The sequence below is a fragment of the Coregonus lavaretus genome (genome assembly GCF_964263955.1).
Source record: "Coregonus lavaretus genome assembly, chromosome: 31".
Lineage (NCBI taxonomy): Eukaryota > Metazoa > Chordata > Actinopteri > Salmoniformes > Salmonidae > Coregonus > Coregonus lavaretus.
The window spans coordinates 15,906,155-15,927,253 of NC_140018.1; the positions used below are offsets into that span (position 1 = coordinate 15,906,155).

The window sequence follows — 21,099 nt, forward strand, 5'->3', positions numbered from 1 at the left end:
CAATGTTCATGTAGATTGTAGTAAAACTATTGTTCGGTCAACAGTAACAGCCAATCCATTATGTTGATTCCTGCTATCAAAGTATCTGCCTGTCCCTGTTTCACTGTCGGCTGCTGTGTGAGCAAACCACTCTCAGTCCTTCTCCCCACTGTGTGCACAGAGGAGGGATAGATGCATTCAGAGAAGCACAAGCATATGACGGTTGATCAAAATGATATTGCGGGAAAAATACAGTTTTCAAAGCAACTACTGTTGCTCTAGTTACAGAGAGGAGAGTCCGTGCTTTCTGTGAGTATATAATTGATACTTTATTTCTGACCTCTTTGAGTTCATGGTACCACTTTACAACCGGAGTAGGCTGTAGTATGGTTTTAATGCGACCGCGGAACAGAGCAGAGCACGCCATTTGCAGTGAATAGGCCTACATCAAGTATAGCCTAGGCCTAGCGCTGGAAAGTACTTGTAAGGCATTGGCCTACAATTACCGATAGATTAATCAATTAGCATACATGGCTACATAGCAACAATATCATATTTAGAGTTAGCAATCTAGCTAAGTGTTTTGAGTTCCCACTTCTTCAGGTGGTGAATAATATAGCATATAGGCCAATATGCACAAAGATGTTGGCAAATTTATCGCTGAGGAGACAAAAATAAATCTGATCATTCTGGATTCTATTTTGACAGAATGCACATGAAAATATCAATCATGCATTCCGTGGATATGTTAGATGAAATAGCTTACTTTTTGACTCATAGGCTACTATCTCAGTTGTCTTACTTGGCACTGTAAAAAAATTGTCTAGAGCCCTGATGATAATGTAAAGTAACTGTCCATTAAAAAAAAATTGTATCATTGAATTTATTGTTATCGAGCAAAATAGTTACATTTATCACGATATATCATTCAAAACCAACTGACACACTATCCGGAATCCTTGGGATGTCCCTACCTCATTAAAGTTGAAATGTAAAATGGTTAAGGTAAGGGTCCCGGATAGCACTGACCCACACCAAACCAGGCCTACAGTAGGCTGTACTGTACTGACCTGTATCTGCTGTAGTGTGTTCTCCAGGGTGTCCACATCCCCCTCTGGGTGGGACAGCGAGCCCAGGGTTCCCTGCTCCTGCTCCAGCCAGTCTTCAAACATGTGCAGCCCCCTCTGGTAATCCTGATGGGCCAGGACCAGATCCTTAGCCTTGCTGACTGCAGCCTGGGACACAACACAGAGAGATACCACGTAGAGAAACATGACTGGGTTACCGTTTCAAGTAGTGGTTCCCAAACATCTTTGGCATCTAAGCCCTTTTGAATTCTCTTGTGACCTACAAATGAAATAAAGCTACTTCATTATCCAGTCCTGGGAAAGACTACCTTTAAGGACATGAAGGGAAACATAATGAAGTATTAAGGCTGTGGGTACCTTGGCCTTGTCTGTGATGGTGGTGTATCTCTCCTGTAGGCTGTGTACCTCCTGATGGGTAGTGTAGTGTTCAGCCATGTTGGAGCCCTTGGTAGCGATGGTCTCTAATGGACTGCTGTGGCTCAGGACCTCCTCATATAGAAGCTAAAACACATACAGTATCACATTAACCAGCTCTGGATACAGCATAAGAACATGAGAGATTAAATACTTAAAACATGTCACTTTAAAAAAAGAATCCCTTCTTAGTGTGAAAATCAACAACACTACAAGGTGATGATGGTGAATTGCATTTAGTTATTTTAAGGAGTCAAAGTGCTTTACATTGTAAGGTGTGGATTCCCTCCATCCACCACCAATGTGTATACACCCATCCATTACAGTGAGTCCAGTACTGTACCTTGGTCTTGCCCAGGTTGGCGGTCTTGTCTCTCATCTCAGAGTACTGTCTGTCTGAGCAGCCCAGAGTGGCCTCCACGCGCTCCATCCACATGATAAACTGACCCACGTCCTCCTGGTAGCTGGTCCACTGGGACAGGGCCCCCTCCAGCTGACTGGATCAGGAAACACACACATTCATTCTCCAGGGTTAGTGACTGTTAGGGTCGTTCTACAAAAATGGTGGCTTTTTGACCAGCCAACTTTTAAAAATGTCAATATTTTTTACTTGTAGCTACTGATAGAGCCAGCTGCTCCTACAAATTCAACCGACCTAAATCAGCTGGGATAGACTCACTGGAGTGTTAATACAAATTACTTCAAGAGTGTATTATAATCTAATACTAATCTTATCATCTGCTAAATGGCATATATTATTATTATTATGATTATTATTATCTAATACAATGAATGCTTATTTTTCTTTGTCAATGTCACGCTCTGGCTCCGGGACTGTGTATTTGAGCCAGGGTGTGTTCATTTGGTTGTGTTTGGTATTGGTTGTGTTGTATTTGGTTGTGTTTCCTTGTTTGGTCGTGTGACTCCCAATCAGTGGTAACGAGTGTCAGCTGTCGGCTCGTTATCTCTGATTGGGAGCCATATTTAAACTGTCAGTGTTCACCTTAGTGTTGTGGGTTTTTGTTCCGTATCAGTCATTGTAACTGAGGACTTCACGATTCGTCATTGTTTGTTGTTTTGTATTGAGTACTTTAAGTAAATAAAGTCATGTTCGTATCGCACGCTGCGCCTTGGTCCACTCACTTAGTAGACGTTCGTGACAGAAAAACCCACCGTACCAGGACCAAGCAGCGTGTCCAGGAGCCAAGGGTCTGGACATGGGAGGAGATTTTGGATGGTAAAGGGTCTTGGACTTGGGAGGAAATCCTGGATGGGATGGATCGCCGGCCATGGAGTAAAACAGTGGAGAGGCGACTGACAGAGGAGCAACGGCGTCAGCAGGGCCATCGTCGGAAGGACGAGAGGCAACCCCAAAACGTTTTTTGGGGGGGGCACATGGCTTGGGCGGCTGGGCAGCAGGAGGCTGCCACAGGGAGACGTGGAGAGAAGGCTACCGGATTACGGGAGCCATTGGCGAGTAGAGGGAGGGAAGTAGTTGAGGCACGGCGTGAGAGACTGAGGTGTGTTACCAGTCCGGTCCGGCCCGTTCCTGATCCTCGGTTAAGGCCAGTGGTGTGTGTTCCCAGTACGGACCGGCCTGTTCCTACTCCACGCACCAAGCCCACGGTGTGCGTCGCCAGTCCAGCCCGGCCGGTTCCTGTTCCACGCACTAAGCCTGCGGTGTGCGTCGCCAGCCCTGCCCGGCCGGTTCCTGCTCCACGCACTAGGTTTACGGTGTGCGTCGCCAGCCCAGCCCGGCCTGTTCCTGCTCCACGCACAAAGCCTACGGTGTGCGTCGCCAGCCCAGCCCGGCCTGTTCCTGCTCCACGCACTAGGTTTACGGTGTGCGTCGCCAGCCCAGCCCGGCCTGTTCCTGCTCCACGCACAAAGCCTACGGTGTGCGTCGCCAGCCCAGCCCGGCCTGTTCCTGCTCCACGCACAAAGCCTACGGTGTGCGTCGCCAGCCCAGCCCGGCCTGTTCCTGCTCCACGCACAAAGCCTACGGTGTGCGTCGCCAGCCCAGCCCGGCCTGTCCCTGCTCCACGCACAAAGCCTACGGGGTGCGTCGCCAGCCCGACCCGGCCTGTTCCTGCTCCACGCACAAAGCCTACGGTGTGCGTCGCCAGCCCAGCCCGGCCTGTCCCTGCTCTACGCACAAAGCCTACGGTGTGCGTCGTCGGCCTGGTCCAGCCCGTTCCTGCTACTCGCACCAAGTCAAGGGTGCGAGTCGTCAGCCTGGTCCAGCCCGTTCCTGCTACTCGCACCAAGCCAGGGGTACGAGTCGTCGGCCTGGTCCAGCCCGTTCCTGCTACTCGCACCAAGCCAAGGGTGCGAGTCGTCAGCCTGGTTCAGCTCGTCCCTGCTACTCGCACCAAGCCAAGGGTGCGAGCCGTCAGCCTGATCCAGCCCATTCCTGCTACTCGCACCAAGCCAGGGATGCGAGTCGTCAGCCTGGTGAGGCCCGTTCCGGCTCCACGCATCAAGCCTAGGGTGCGTATCGTCAGCCAGGTCCGGTCCGTTCCTGCCTCACGCGCCAAGCCAGGGGTGCGCGTCGTCAGTCCAGATCCTACCAGCTGGGTCAGATCGGACCGGGGGCGCTACGGGGGGATTGAAGAAGGGTGGTGGTCAAGCCCGGAGCCGGAGCCGCCTCCGAGGAGCAACACCCACCCAGCCCTCCCCTATTTGGGGTGTAGGCGCGGTCGGAGTCCGCGCCTTTAGGGGGGGGTACTGTCACGCTCTGGCTCCGGGACTGTGTATTTGAGCCAGGGTGTGTTCATTTGGTTGTGTTTGGTATTGGTTGTGTTGTATTTGGTTGTGTTTCCTTGTTTGGTCGTGTGACTCCCAATCAGTGGTAACGAGTGTCAGCTGTCGGCTCGTTATCTCTGATTGGGAGCCATATTTAAACTGTCAGTGTTCACCTTAGTGTTGTGGGTTTTTGTTCCGTATCAGTCATTGTAACTGAGGACTTCACGATTCGTCATTGTTTGTTGTTTTGTATTGAGTACTTTAAGTAAATAAAGTCATGTTCGTATCGCACGCTGCGCCTTGGTCCACTCACTTAGTAGACGTTCGTGACAGTCAAACGATTACCTGATAACATTGTCTTATTTCCTACCATTTAACCCCTTTGAACCCCTAGATTAAATAGATTGATTAAAGTCAAATATGTCTCCTAACCTTTTACACTGGATGGAGGCGGACAGCAGAGAGTCCCAGGAGTCCTTGAGGTCCTGGATCTGTTTTCGGACCACGGGGACCCCCTCAGCAGAGGTGTTCCTCTGGACAGCATCACCACGTGTTAGCAACATCTTCAGCTGGATCTCCCTCTCCTGACGGGCCGCCAACAGGGCCTGGGGACACACAATCACAGATAAAGATACAGTTACAACCATAGACACAGTTTTAGATACAGATACAACCATCGACACAAACACAGACAAAGAGTAATTCAGTTGTACACTAGTCTTGAGAGCCTCAGAATGTTTACACGAGGGGAGTAATCACTGATACTACACATGGATTTGTAATCACTTTTGAGAGATACAACTCCTTCTCGATCTTTGGGCAAAACTATAGAGTCCCTAGATATCTCTATTCCATTATTCTAGTCTTCCAAACCTACCTCCAGCTGTATCATCCTGTCCTCCAGTACAGTTTTGTCGGCGGTGGGGGAGAGGCAGGTGTTCAGGGTCCTCTCAGCCTCAGACACCCAGTCCTGGAGCTCCGTCAGACCCTGGGAGAACAGACGGTGCTCCCCTACGATGCGCTCTATCCTGGAGGCCTTGTCCTGAGACCAAGCAGAGCAACTTAAACAAGGTACACTGTATAGGGGCATGTAGAAACGGTTTGGAGTGGTAGCATAGACCAAGGATCAAATAAGACCTACATAAGAACATTTCAGGACCATCAAAACAGTGGTTTTCCTTTCACTCTGGGAAAGATGATATTTTCTGCAGAAAATATGCTGGTCTAGTGGTTATGCCACAGCCTCTTGCACATAATTATACCATGTTGGCATAGGTTAGAGTCCAGTCCTACGGCCTTTGACACAACCTCTCTCTATCTTTCCCCACTGTCAATAAAATCAAAACATGTTTTTATAAATGTGGCCATGGATATGTTACGGACAAGAAAATAATACAGTGGCAACCTTTTCTTTCCCGCTTAACATATCCACAGTGCTGGCTACACGTGGCTTTCTCAAGCGATTCTCTTCCTCCTGTTTCTATGTTACTGAGGGAAGACCTATAAATAGCCTAGCTCGCTAGACAACAATGTAAATAAACCACATTCATCATAGCTGGATATTCTCGTGTGACCAATCTAGTGAAGTGATTGCTTCAGAAGGTCAACCCAATACTAGCATAGCAGTATTTCCTATCTGGTATTTCAGTGAGCATGGTTATATGCACACAATAATACGATTATTGTGGATAGTCAGATTAATACAATAGTTTGTTTAAAACGTTTACATGCTTTGCAAGAAAAACAATTTCCCTAATAATCCTGTTTACATGGACACATCTGAAATCTGGCTACTGATGGGACTTTTTATCAATGTAGAAAATCGGCAATCAAAATAAATGTTCTACCACAGTGACCATGTTATTTTTGCGAAAGTGAGTTAGGACATGTGAAGTTTGTAAGTGAAAACTATTTCTAAGATGCATTTTTTCAGTTTTTCCGAACTCACTTCACCAGCGCATAAGAGGGAGGCTTGCGTTACGGGTGCTGGTACATGTGCAGATCAAATACACCACTGGAATGCCGATTAAGGTGTTCACATGTCCTAACAGTTCAAAATATTGCTCAGAAAACCAGGTGTTTTAATTGGCGTATGCTTACTTAGATTTTTACCTTAAGCCGATTAAGATAGGCAGAGTACGGTGTTTGCATGACTATTTCCATACTCGGCCTACTGTCATAAACAGTTTAATATCGAATTATTAGTATGTACACTACCGTTCAAAAGTTTGGCGTCACTTAGAAATGTCCTTGTTTTTCGAATGAAAAGCAATTTTTTTGTCCATTAAAATAATATCAAATTGATCAGAAATACAGTGTAGACATTGTTAATGTTGTAAATAGCTATTGTAGCTAGAAACAGCTGGTTTTTTATGGAATATCTACATAGGCATACAGAGGCCCATATTTTAATGGACCAAAAAATTGCTTTTCTTTCAAAGACAAGGACATTTCTAAGTGACCCCAAACTTTTGAACGGTAGTGTATGTATATAGTCAGTATATTTTAGTAGTTCTTCAGGGATGTAGGCCCTAGGGAGACGTCATCATGTATTGCAGGCTCTCACATGTTCTTGATAAAATGGCAAGTTCGAGTAATGTTTGTATATGCATGAGTAGCCTGTTGGTGGAATGTGCTGACACATACAGTGGGGAAAAAAAGTATTTAGTCAGCCACCAATTGTGCAAGTTCTCCCACTTAAAAAGATGAGAGAAGCCTGTAATTTTCATCATAGGTACACGTCAACTATGACAGACAAAATGAGAAAAGAAAATCCAGAAAATCACATTGTAGGATTTTTAATGAATTTATTTGCAAATTATGGTGGAAAATAAGTATTTGGTCAATAACAAAAGTTTCTCAATACTTTGTTATATACCCTTTGTTGGCAATGACACAGGTCAAACGTTTTCTGTAAGTCTTCACAAGGTTTTCACACACTGTTGCTGGTATTTTGGCCCATTCCTCCATGCAGATCTCCTCTAGAGCAGTGATGTTTTGGGGCTGTCGCTGGGCAACATGGACTTTCAACTCCCTCCAAAGATTTTCTATGGGGTTGAGATCTGGAGACTGGCTAGGCCACTCCAGGACCTTGAAATGCTTCTTACGAAGCCACTCCTTCGTTGCCCGGGCGGTGTGTTTGGGATCATTGTCATGCTGAAAGACCCAGCCACGTTTCATCTTCAATGCCCTTGCTGATGGAAGGAGGTTTTCACTCAAAATCTCACGATACATGGCCCCATTCATTCTTTCCTTTACACGGATCAGTCGTCCTGGTCCCTTTGCAGAAAAACAGCCCCAAAGCATGATGTTTCCACCCCCATGCTTCACAGTAGGTATGGTGTTCTTTGGATGCAACTCAGCATTCTTTGTCCTCCAAACACGACGAGTTGAGTTTTTACCAAAAAGTTATATTTTGGTTTCATCTCACCATATGACATTCTCCCAATCCTCTTCTGGATCATCCAAATGCACTCTAGCAAACTTCAGACGGGCCTGGACATGTACTGGCTTAAACAGGGGGACACGTCTGGCACTGCAGGATTTGAGTCCCTGGCGGCGTAGTGTGTTACTGATGGTAGGCTTTGTTACTTTGGTCCCAGCTCTCTGCAGGTCATTCACTAGGTCCCCCCGTGTGGTTCTGGGATTTTTGCTCACCGTTCTTGTGATCATTTTGACCCCACGGGGTGAGATCTTGCGTGGAGCTCCAGATCGAGGGAGATTATCAGTGGTCTTGTATGTCTTCCATTTCCTAATAATTGCTCCCACAGTTGATTTCTTCAAACCAAGCTGCTTACCTATTGCAGATTCAGTCTTCCCAGCCTGGTGCAGGTCTACAATTTTGTTTCTGGTGTCCTTTGACAGCTCTTTGGTCTTGGCCATAGTGGAGTTTGGAGTGTGACTGTTTGAGGTTGTGGACAGGTGTCTTTTATACTGATAACAAGTTCAAACAGGTGCCATTAATACAGGTAACGAGTGGAGGACAGAGGAGCCTCTTAAAGAAGAAGTTACAGGTCTGTGAGAGCCAGAAATCTTGCTTGTTTGTAGGTGACCAAATACTTATTTTCCACCATAATTTGCAAATAAATTCATTACAAATCCTACAATGTGATTTTCTGGATTTTTTTCCTCAATTTGTCTGTCATAGTTGACGTGTACCTATGATGAAAATTACAGGCCTCTCTCATCTTTTTAAGTGGGAGAACTTGCACAATTGGTGGCTGACTAAATACTTTTTTTCCCCACTGTATACTGTAGTAGTGAACAATTTTAGCTGAAACAAGCAGATTCACACTTGATTCATGTATTGCCGTGTTGTGATCAGTAATTTGGAAATACATGACACAGCAGCATACATGAAAATAGAAAGAGACAGATACAGAAAACCACAGAGTAACCACTATGCTTTGACATACACTACCAGTCAAAAGTTTGGACACACCTACTCATTCAAAGGGTTTAAGTATATATTTTATATTTAAGATTCTTCAAATAGCCACCCTTTGCCTTGATGACAGCTTTGCACACTCTTGGCATTCTCTCAACCAGCTTCATGAGGTAGTCACTTGGAATGCATTTCAATTAACAGGTGTGCCTTCTTAAAAGTTAATTTGTGGAATTTATTAATGCGTTTGAGCCAATCAGTTGTGTTGTGACAAGGTACGGGGGGTATACAGAAGATAGCCCTATTTGGTAAAAGACCAAGTCCATATTATGGCAAGAACAGCTCAAATAAGGTGTAGATAGTAAGTATAGGCTGGAAGTAGAGGCCTGGGCATTGTTGTTCACTAATTTACCCCAAGTAGGGAAAGGATGACGGGGTTGAAAAGTAATAAAGGGGAGTATATATATAAAAAACATGGGGGATTGGAAGTGATGCAGACAATTACATTGATAGAAGTTACAATCTATCTGCAATATTAAGCTGATCTACCCCCAGAAAAAAAAAGAAAAAGAAAAAAAGAACAGCTCAAATAAGCAAAGAGAAATGACAGTCCATCATTACTTTAAGACATGAAGGTCAGTCAATATGGAACATTTCAATTACTTAGAAGGTTTCTTCAAGTGCAGTCGCAAAAACCATCAAGCGCTATGATGAAACTGGCTCTCATGAGGACCGCCACAGGAATGGAAGACCCAGAGTTACCTCTACTGCAGAGGAAAAATTCATTAGTTACCAGCCTCAGAAATTGCAGCCCAAGTCAATGCATCAGAGTTCAAGTCACAGGCACATCTCAACATCAACTGTTCAGAGGGGACTGTGTGAATCAGGCATTCATGGTCGAATTGCTGCAAAGAAACCACTACTAAAGGACACCAATAAGAAGAAGAGACCTGCTTGGGCCAAGAAACATGAGTGATGGACATTAGACCGGTGGAAATGTGTCCTTTGGTCTGGAGTCCAAATTGGAGATTTTTGGTTCAAACCGCAGTGTCTTTGTGAGACGCGGTGTGGGTGAACAGATGATCTCTGCATGTGTAGTTCCCACCGTAAAGCATGGAGGAGGTGGTGTTATGGTGTTTGGGGTGCTTTGCTGGTGACACTGTCTGTGATTTATTTAGAATTCAAAGCACACTTAACCAGCATGGCTACCACAGCATTCTGCAGCGATACACCATCCCATCTGGTTTGCGCTTAGTGGGACTATCATTTGTTTTTCAACAGGACAATGACCCAACACACCTCCAGGCTGTGTAAGGGCTATTTTACCAAGAATGAGAGTGATGGAGTGCTGCATCAGATGACCTGGCCTCCACAATCCCTCGACCTCAATCCAATTGAGATGGTTTGGGATGAGTCGGACTGCAGAGTGAAGGAAAGCAGCCAACAAGTGCTCAGCATATGTGGGAACTCCTTCAAGACTGTTGGAAAAGTATTCCAGGTGAAGCTGGTTGAGAGAATGCCAAGAGTGTGCAAAGCTGTCATCAAGGCTATTTGAAGAATCTCGAATATAAAATATATTTTGATTTCTTTAACACTTTCTGGGTTCCTACATGATTCCATATGTGTTATTTTATAGTGTTGATGTCTTCACTGTTATTCTACAATGTAGAAAATAGAAAAAATAAAGAAAAATCCTTGAATGAGTAGGTGTGTCCAAACTTTTGACTGGTACTGTACATACAGTTGAAGTCGGAAGTTTACATACACCTTAGCCAAATACATTTAAACTCAGTTTTTCACAATTCATGACATTTAATCCTAGTATAAATTCCCTGTCTTAGGTCAGTTAGGATCACCACTTTATTTTAAGAATGTGAAATGTCAGAATAATAGTAGAGAGAATGATTTATTTCAGCTTTTATTTATTTCATCACATTCCCAGTGGGTCAGAAGTTTACATACACTCAATTAGTATTTGGTAGCATTGCCTTTAAATTGTTTAACTTGGGTCAAACGTTTCGGGTAGCCTTCCATAAGCTTCCCACAATAAGTTGGGTGAATTTTGGCCCATTTCTCCTGACAGAGCTGGTGTAACTGAGTCAGGTTTGTAGGCCTCCTTGCTCGCACAAACCTTTTCAGTTCTGCCCACAAATGTTCTATAGGATTGAGGTCAGGGCTTTGTGATGGCCACTCCAATACCTTGACTCTTTGTCCTTAAGCCATTTTGCCACAACTTTGGAAGTATGCTTGGGGTCTTTGTCCATTTGGAAGACCCATTTGCGACCAAGCTTTAACTTCCTGACTGATGTCTTGAGATGTTGCTTCAATATATCCACATCCTTTTCTTTCCTCATGAGGCCATCTATTTTGTGAAGTGCACCAGTCCCTCCTGCTGCAAAGCACCCCCACAGCATGATGCTGCCACCCTCGTGCTTTACGGTTGGGATGGTGTTCTTCGGCTTGCAAGCCACCCCCTTTTTCCTCCAAACATAACGATGGTCATTATGGCCAAACAGTTCTATTTTTGTTTCATCTGACATTTCTCCAAAAAGTAAGATCTTTGTCCCCATGTGCAGTTGAAAACCGTAGTCTGGCTTTTTTATGGCGGTTTTGGAGAAGTGGCTTCTTCCTTGCTGAGCGGCCTTTCAGGTTATGTCGATATAGGACTCGTTTTTCTGTGGATATAGATACTTTTGTACCTGTTTCCTCCAGCATCTTCACAAGGTCCTTTGCTGTTGTTCTGGGATTGACTTGCACTTTTCGCACCAAAGTACGTTCATCTCTAGGAGACAGAACGCGTCTCCTTCCTGAGCGGTATGACGGCTGCATGGTCCCATGGTGTTTATACTTGCGTACTATTGTTTGTACAGATGAATGTGGTACCTTCAGGCATTTGGAAATTGCTCCCAAGGATGAACCAGACTTGTGGAGGTCTATAATTTATTTTGGCTGATTTCTTTTGATTGTCCCATGATGTCAAGCAAAGAGGCACTGAGTTTGAAGGTAGGCCTTGAAATACATCCACAGGTACACCTCCAATTGACTCAAATGATGTCAATTAGTCTATCAGAAGCTTCTAAAGCCATTACATCATTTTCTGGAATTTTCCAAGCTGTTTAAAGTCACAGTCAACTTAGTGTATGTAAACTTCTGACCCACTGGAATTGTGATACAGTGAATTATAAGTGAAATAATCTGTCTGTAAACAATTGTTGGAAAAATTACTTGTGTCATGCACAAAGTAGATGTCCTAACCGACTTGCAAAACTATAGTTTGTTAAGAAGAAATTTATGGAGTGGTTGAAAAACGAGTTTTAATGACTCCAACCTAAGTGTATGTAAACTTCCGACTTCAACTGTAAATCCCAACAACAAGTTTGACTTGGAGCAGAGCATGCATCAAGCAGGGAACACTTCCAAGCCATGTCCATACCTACCCCAGCCAGGGGTAACAGTGAGGGGGGTGACAGAAGGGGTAACAGGAGGTAGGTGGGGGTCTAGTATTACCTTGGTCAGGTTGCTGAGGGCTAGGTACTGTGCAGACAGCTGGGACACACGGTGGACGAAGCCCTTTCCTGCAGCCTGGCCCTCCCAGAGCCGGTGGGCCCTCTCCCTCAGCTTGCCCAGCTCAGCCTCACGACATGAAAGCTCCTCCAACACACACTGGGAGAGGACCGCAGGACCGGAGGGGGAAGTCCGTGGAAGGGTATGGTGGTGGAGGGTTGAGGGTTGGGGCGGTAGATGTTTGGGGTAGAGGGAAGGGGATAAAAAGTAGGGAGGATTTGTTGATTGATATTGGGGTAGTAGGAATGAAGGTTCAAGGGATTAGGGTACACGAGGGGCCCACAGGGTAGGGGAACGAAGGGGGGACACATGCCACATCACAGAGACAGAGACAGAGCAACATTAACATCCGGGGATAAGACAAGGGGAATACCACAACATCTCTTGATGTTCTTTTTTTAAAAGACCATGGTTAGTCAGGTAGATACAACAGAACAGAACAGGGGGAGAGGAGTCAAGGCTGAAGGATGTTGAGAGAAGGGGAAGGTATGATAGAGGGAGGGGGTATTGGTAGCGTAGGGATCAGACATACAGCTTGTATTGTATTGTACAGTAGAGCTTCGGGGGAGATGTTATTGCTTGCAGGGCAGACAAAGGGCAGGCGAGAAACAGAAGCGCTACAACAGGCGACAGATTAAATACAAAAATAGCAACAACGATAAGGGGCAGAGCTTTCAGATGCGCTTGATATTTATTATTTATTTATTTTGTCAGGTTCATCTTTCCTCCTGTCTCTCTTTTTTTTTGTCTCGGCGAGCCGTGGCTAGGGCTGTTATCGTATCCTGAAAAGGTTTTTTTAGCCGCACAGAATAAAAAAGGAAATTAATTAGATTTTGGACTTATCCTCCGACTATTGTGTCAAAATGCTGCTCTAATCTGATCCAGCGGTGCTTGACAAATGTAATTATAGGTCCCAGTATGCTCTAAATTGATTTCAGACTTACTTAAGGGACATAATGTAGCTTAGGTATAACTACATCTCTCTTCTCTCCCAACTGAATCCAGTCAGTTATATCACTAAATAAACTGTACTGACAGAAAGCATGCGCTTATAAAACAGGTTTTGAAAAGAAAAAAAGACAAGGTTCAATAACACACAATGAACTGAACTGAGTCCATAAAAAAATAAACTAGATTAGGTGTTTGGTGTTCTATTAGGTTTTATGTAACTGGCCACCATTGTTGTGTGTTATTAGTTTTGGTACCCGTCTGTAAGTTAGATAACCAGTGTAACTGTAGGAGGGGAATGGAGGCACTAGGTGGATCTGAGGCCTGGCAGGAAGAGGTGTTTGATGCTGAGAGTGGAGGTAAGGAATCATGGTAGCAGTACTACATATAGTAACAAATACTATTTTGTCCACTTAGAAGGGACCTTAACATGCATGCTACAACCCATTATGCCGCTCTGAGAAGAGTACCTACTATCTATATATAGATTGTATTACAAGTTTCATATTAAACATCCCATGGCTTTCCAATAGAATGTGACCCACTCCCCAAAAATGGATTGTAAATGTGTGGTCCTTTTGGCAGAACCAGGAAGGGGTAAGGGGTGTACCTGTAACTTGCTAAGCTCCTGTCTCTTGGCCGGGAGGTCATGTAGTCGAGCGCTGCTCTCCTGAACTATGACCTCAGTGCTGTTCAGCCAATCCTGGAGCGGCTCAGCGCTGACCTCGAAGTCTCTCATCTGAGACTGCAGGTTCTGACAACATCACATGTATAGATACAGTCAGTCATCTGTCTATACACACACACACACACACACACACACACACACACACACACACACAGTATTCACCTTTAGTGCAGTCTCTCTCATCTGTAGGTTGGTCATGAGGCTCTTCCAGTCCTCTCTGGCGTTAGCCACCTTGGCCTTGACCCCCTCTACTCTGTCTTTAGGCACTACAGCCATGAGCAGCTCTCCACTGGTCCCTACTGCACTCAGTCTGGCCTGGCCATGCTCCCTGTCATTCAGAAACTCCTACAGACACAAAGAGAGAGAGAAAGAGAGAAAAGGGGGAGAGTTAGAATTTAAAATGAATAATTACAATGGATAGAAGGTGCTTATCATCTAACTGCGTCATCATCAATACACCCACTAATTAGGTGGAACAATGTACTGTAATAAAACACTGCCTAATGCACAGAAACTACTAGCTACAATCAGCATAAATGTTCTAATTATTCAATTTTTATTGGCAGCAGAAATAGTGGGCGGTGTCAGACCCAGTGAGGTGATCTCAGATGAGAGGACTCAGTGAGTCTGAAAGGCGTGGGTTTGATGGGACCCCCCACCCCCTCCCTCCCGGACCCCCCACCCCCTCCCTCCCGTTAGCCATTCTCCTCAGCTAGTAGCCCCCCCTGCCCCTCAGCAGCCCCCCCTCCCTGAGAGCTGAGCCGGTGACAGCGACACAGCAGGGACCGCTCCACCATCTGTGCAGTTAGCACATCACACACACACTTCAGCCACAGCATGCTCACACACACACGCACACACACACACACGCACACACATGCTTTCTCCCTGCTCACTCTCTCTCATTTTCTATTTTTGCTTGTCTCTCTCTCTCCCTCTATATCTCCCCTCTCCCTCACACTTTCTCTCTGTGTTTCTCTCTCCCTGCCAATGTAATGGTATAGCACCAATTAAGCGTGACACAATGCAGTGTTGGCATCTACCCCTCTACCCCCCACGCTGGCCCTCCTGGAGGTCAGCCATGTGGAAACATTGTTCCACATTCCCCACCAAGTCAATAATAAATAATACATGACTGATCCCATATTCCCTTCAACATCCCCTTTACAGCCCCTTTCACCCACAGTCCTTTGGAAATAGAACCCAAAACCTCTAGAAAAATACCCCCAAAGCTCTAGAAATGCACCCTCTACCATCCCCTCTCACCCAGAGCTCTGGAAATACACATCCAGAAAGTTTAGGTGTACTCCAGGACAAGAAAAACATAAATGCAAAATATTTTCCACCAACATTCCTAAAATCCATGCAATGTGCCCTTTCTCAGCCTGGGAGCGATGGTCTTCCGCTGTGTATTCCTTGATCTTTGTTGTGTTACTGTCTCACCTGCGGATAGTTGAGGTCTGTGAGTTAATTACCTGGCAGGAGTGGTGTTATTTAGCTTGATGGACATGGCCCTGTCCCTGACTCACTGACTGGCCCCTAGGGACCTCTAAAGAGCCTGTCACACTGTCACGCCTGCCAGCTTCAGAGACATGAAGAGAGAGGGGGTAGAGAGAGACAGAGAGAAATAAAGAGAGGGAGGCAGAGTGAGAGGGAGAGGGGGATGGATAGAGAGAGAGAGAGAGAGAGAGAGAGAGAGAGAGAGAGAGAGAGAGAGAGAGAGAGAGAGAGAGAGAGAGAGAGAGAGAGAGAGAGAGAGAGAGAGAGAGAGAGAGAGAGAGAGAGAGAGAGAGAGAGAGAGAGAGAGAGAGAGAGAGAGAGAGAGAGAGAGAGAGAGAGAGAGAATGAGAGAAAAGCATATATACAGTACCAGTCAAAAGTTTGGACACACCTACTCATTCAAGGGTTTTCTTTATTTTTACTATTTTCTACATTGTAGAATAATAGTGAAGACATCAAAACAATGAAATAACACACATGGAATCATGTAGTAACCAAAAAAGTGTTAAAAATATATTTTATATTTGAGATTCTTAAAATAGCCACCCTTTGCCTTGATGACAGCTTTGCACACTCTTGGCATTCTCTCAACCAGCTTCACCTGGAATGCTTTTCCAACAGTCTTGAAGGAGCTGTCATCAAGGCTACTTTGAAGAATCTAAAATCTAAAATCTATTATGATTTCTTTAACACTAATTAGGTTACTACATGATTCCATATGTGTTATTTCATAGTTTTGATGTCTTCACTATTATTATACAATGTAGATAATAGTAAAAATAAAGAAAAACCCTTGAATGAGTAGGTGTGTCCAAACTTTTGACTGGTATATATAGAGAGCGAGAGAGAGAGAGAGAGAGAGAGAGAGAGAGAGAGAGAGAGAGAGACCTGCTGTGAAGCTTTCACTCAAGCCCCTTGGCCCTGAGCCCAGCTCCAGCACCTCCAGCCCACACCAGACACAGCCCCTCAGCCAAGCCTGCCAGAGGACACTCTACAGCGGGCAAACTGAGGGGGGACACCCCCCTGACCACTCACTATGGAAGTATGAGATTCTGTGTTTTGTTAATTGTGTATTCTGATAAAGGTAATTTACTGTATATTAGAAGTAATTAGGTCCGTAAAGGATTAAACGTCTCACCTGTATCCTCAGTAGGCCAGTGGAGGCCTCAGTGACACTCTGGGGGATGTCGAAACACTTGGCCGTGCTGATCTTAGCATTGACCAGCCACTGTTGGAAGTCCCTGAGAGCTGCTCTGAACCTCTGCTCCAACAGACGCTCCTTATTCTGGCACTCTCTGGACGTACGCAGACTCAGACTGAAGGAGAGAGAGAGATGGAGGGATAGAGGGAGAATCACAAGGTTGTCATAATATACTTAACAACAATGAAAAGAAGGGAAAGTGACAACAAAGTTATATGTTTACTTACATCCTGTATATAACATACAGTACAGTAGATAAGATACTGTTTGTAATGATGAAGGCAGAGAAATGGGTAGAAGGGGAAAGATGAGGAATGGAGAAGTGGTTGAAGTGGAAGATATGACTTGGGGGGCAGTGGGGGAAGAGTGAGTGGGGGATGGGGTGACAGGGGTTGAAGGAGGGGGTTGAGAGAGAGAGCATATGTGGGGGTCAGGGTTCAGAGGAGGGGGGAGGGAGGAAAGACAGGTTGAGGTTGGGGTAGAGTTACCATACATAAGGGAGTTTGAGATAGAGGGAGTATGAAGGGGAAGCCAGAGGGTGAGAATGTGTTAGGTAGAGAAGAAGGGATGGAGGTGGATGCAAAGAGAATATTGATGAATGAACGAGACAGGATCAGATAGAGAGGGCAGCGTGTGAAGGAAAGGGGGAGACATGGAGGGAGGGATGGAGGAAGAGAGAGATGAGAGGAGATAGAGAACAAGGTGAGCAGACATATGTTTCAATGACAGGTACGTGAGAAACTGACAACATGGCAAAAGCACACAGACCCTTCTCCCCAGACAAACAGACACACACACACACACACCCTTGAGTGTTATTGGTGCTTGAGGCTAGAGGGGGCATTCACAGTGGGAATGAACATGTGTGTAGGGAGCACTTTTTTCTGCTGTGACAGACGAAATTTGAAGAGGAACGGAGGAGGGCAAAGGAGGAGGGCTGCCCTCTCCCTCTCTCTCTCTCTCGCTCCATCCACAACACTTAATGCAAACAGCACAAATGCTAAGTCTGTGAAAGCTTAGCCTTCAACCTAGAGAAAGGGTTGTCCTTATGACAAGTTCACCTCAGGTACCTCTGAATAGACTTGACTCCAGGATCATCCAGCCATAAACGATCCCTTTGTTTTAGTTATGACCCAGACACATATTGCTCTGTTTTAAATACATTCAAGTCAACAAGCTAAGGCATTACATTCAAGTCAACAAGCTAAGGCATTACATTCAAGTCAACAAGCTAAGGCATTACATTCAAGTCAACAAGCTAAGGCATTACATTCAAGTCAACAAGCTAAGGCATTACATTCAAGTCAACAAGCTAAGGCATTACATTCAAGTCAACAAGCTAAGGCATTACATTCAAGTCAACAAGCTAAGGCATTACATTCAAGTCAACAAGCTAAGGCATTACATTCAAGTCAACAAGCTAAGGCATTACATTCAAGTCAACAAGCTAAGGCATTACATTCAAGTCAACAAGCTAAGGCATTACATTCAAGTCAACAAGCTAAGGCATTACATTCAAGTCAACAAGCTAAGGTATTACATTCAAGTCAACAAGCTAAGGCATTACATTCAAGTCAACAAGCTAAGGCATTACATTCAAGTCAACAAGCTAAGGCATTACATTCAAGTCAACAAGCTAAGGCATGACATTCAAGTCAACAAGCTAAGGCATTACATTCAAGTCAACAAGCTAAGGCATTACATTCAAGTCAACAAGCTAAGGCATTACATTCAAGTCAACAAGCTAAGGCATTACATTCAAGTCAACAAGCTAAGGCATTACATTCAAGTCAACAAGCTAAGGCATTACATTCAAGTCAACAAGCTAAGGCATTACATTCAAGTCAACAAGCTAAGGCATTACATTCAAGTCAACAAGCTAAGGCATTACATTCAAGTCAACAAGCTAAGGCATTACATTCAAGTCAACAAGTCTAAGGCATTTAGAACAAACTGAAGTATTATGTAAATACAAGTTAATTAATTCATCATGTTATTGGAATTCCTAAAATCCAGTTTTTTCTCTGAACAGCATCACGTGATATGTTTGTCAACAAGAGATAAACGGGTGCAGGCATACATATGGACTCAATAACAGGCAATTACACATCTGTCAATATACACAAGCATGCAATGTATCTGCATGTAAATAAGACAGCGTGAATTAGCTTTGCTTTCCTCGACAGCACAGTTAGCCTAGCATAAAATGAAACCGGGAAACAACACCAAAACAAAAACACAGAGAGAGGTGGAGAGGAAAGGAGGATGGAGGTCTCCTAGCAACCGGTGCCTCTGTCTCGCCTTCCCCTTGTTCCCTGTCACCATCAACCCATTACAACACACACACATTACTGTACCGCTGGAGACTTCAGTTCAGACATGTTTATACACTGACACATGCATACCCACACACGATAACATATGCACTATACACACATGTACACAGGGATTTTGTGTTGTAGCCTCCTGTAGCTCAGTTGGTAGAGCATGGTGCTTGCAACGCCAGGGTTGTGGGTTCGATTCCCACGGGGGGCCAGTATGAAAAATGTACGCACTCACTGACTGTAAGTCGCTCTGGATAAGAGCGTCTGCTAAATGACTGAAATGTAAAAATGTAGATATGTGGTAGTAGAGTAGTGGCCTGAGGGCACACACTTAATGTGTTGTGAAATCTATTGTAATGTTTTAAAAATGGTATAACTGCCTTAATTTTGCTGGACCCAAGGAAGAGTAGCTGCTGCCTTGGATTGGGGATCCATAATCAATACAAGTACACACACACCTACCTGTTGTGTTGTTTGATGAGAGCAGTGACCCTGTCTGAGTGGGGTCCCAGGTCTCTGGAGTAGCGGACCAGGTCATTGAGTTGAGCCTTCAGCCTGTCCGCCATGGGCTCAGCACTCAGCAAGCCCTCCAGTATCTCCTGAAAACAGACAGACCCAAAGAGAGAACACCAAGCTCAGCTCAGCTCAGTGTGTTCTGTGTCAGAATGTGTCAAGGCCAGGCAGAACCCCCGTCCTCGTCGGATCTGCATAACACTAGTCACCACACACACACACTTCCATTCACTCCCTAGTGTGCTCCTTCTCAGTCCTCAGGCACTGCTGGTACAATAGCATTTCTGTTCTTCAGGGAGCATGGCCGTTGCAGGCAGGAAGGAGCCTGGATAAAGCTCTCCTCTCCCGCTCTCCTCGACATGCCTCACATTCTGCAATTCACACAGTCATGATTATTTCACTCCTCCCATAAAAATATGAAAATGCCTCACTCTCTCGCTCCTCCACTGAACACTCACCTCCTCCCTCCCTGCCTCTTTTCCTTCTCCTCTCGCTCTCTCACTCCTTCTCTCTGCCTAACACACTCTCTCTCACACTCCCACGTTCTACTCACATTGCTTAGACTCCCTGTTCTCTCTCCTTTTCTCTCTGGATTCTGTCTCTGTCCCTCCCTCTCTCCTCCCCTCGCCTGTGCGCTCTCACTTTCTCTCTCTCTCTAAACACGTTGCTCTCTCCTCCCCTCTCCCTCCTTATTTATCTCCTTCCCACTCTCTCTCTTTGCCTGTTACTCCCTCTCCCTCTAGCCTCTCTATTTCTCCCCCTCTCTAATTCTCCCTGCTCCCTCACTTTACACTATTTCTCTCTCACCCTCGCTCTCTCCCTCCTCCCTCTCCCCCGGTGGAATTCAGCTGTCAGCTCGTGTAGATGCAGGAGAGCTCACACGAAGGGATAACATAAACAAGGCTACAGGATACAGGAAACGGAGAAGAGGAGGAGAAAAATACAAGAGGGAGGACTTCTCCTTCTCCTCCTAAACAGCCCCCAATCAAGAACGTCAAATAAATTACAAAAGAGACAATCGGAGAAAGTCAAGGCGACTAACATTCCAGTGTTAAGCCACGGTGTCCTTGACACAACAGAGAGTGAACTCTAAACATCCTGTGCTTGTTGTAAATCAAAGGACAGGGAAGGGGGAAGTAGGAAACACATCCACAGAAACACACTGGGACTAGACTGAGTCCCTCAGCAGCAGGAAAACACATTACTGTACTGCTGGAGACTTCAGTTTAGACAAGTTTATATACAGAGAGTGACAGAGACAGAAAGAGAGAGAATACAGAAAAAATTGAGAAAAATTGAGAAAGAGAGGGGAGGGGGTGAGCGAGGGCACTGGAGAAATTAAGAGATGTAAAGAGAGAGTGACAGAAACAGAGAGAGAAAGAGAGAGAGAGAGAGAGAGAGAGAGAGAGAGAGAGAGAGAGAGAGAGGAAGAGAAGGAGACAGAGATGGTATTGTAGCTGTCACTCCTAAATCATCACAGCTGATTTACATATTTAATCTGTTTTGTGTCTGGATTTACAAATAAAATGGATAATTACTGACAGAGAAATCGTGTGTGTGTGTGTGTGTGTGTGTCCGTGCGTGTGTGTGTACAGTATATGTGTCAACATCGATCAGACTTTCTCTGCCAGCTTTACTGCAAACGTTTTCTCAGAGCACAAAACAGAACAAACATTGCTTTGCATTACTTATTGAATAGGGCCCCATCATTATCATTGTTTATCATCATCACAGCTCCACCTTCAAGAGCC

General features: G+C 45.0%; 1 protein-coding gene across 1 annotated transcript in view; it reads right to left on the reverse strand.

Annotated features, from left to right (window-relative positions):
• syne1a (spectrin repeat containing, nuclear envelope 1a) overlaps positions 1-21,099 on the reverse strand; it is a gene marked incomplete at its 5' end in the record, with an annotated part of 201,450 nt that overhangs the window by 95,866 nt on the left and 84,485 nt on the right. The window contains 10 exons of the mRNA XM_084149547.1: positions 1,050-1,214; positions 1,425-1,568; positions 1,825-1,978; positions 4,659-4,831; positions 5,104-5,268; positions 12,118-12,273; positions 13,733-13,876; positions 13,973-14,155; positions 16,449-16,626; positions 19,298-19,434. Of these exons, the coding sequence (XP_084005673.1) occupies positions 1,050-1,214; positions 1,425-1,568; positions 1,825-1,978; positions 4,659-4,831; positions 5,104-5,268; positions 12,118-12,273; positions 13,733-13,876; positions 13,973-14,155; positions 16,449-16,626; positions 19,298-19,434 (1,599 nt within the window). The remainder of the gene's footprint in view (positions 1-1,049; positions 1,215-1,424; positions 1,569-1,824; positions 1,979-4,658; positions 4,832-5,103; positions 5,269-12,117; positions 12,274-13,732; positions 13,877-13,972; positions 14,156-16,448; positions 16,627-19,297; positions 19,435-21,099) is intronic.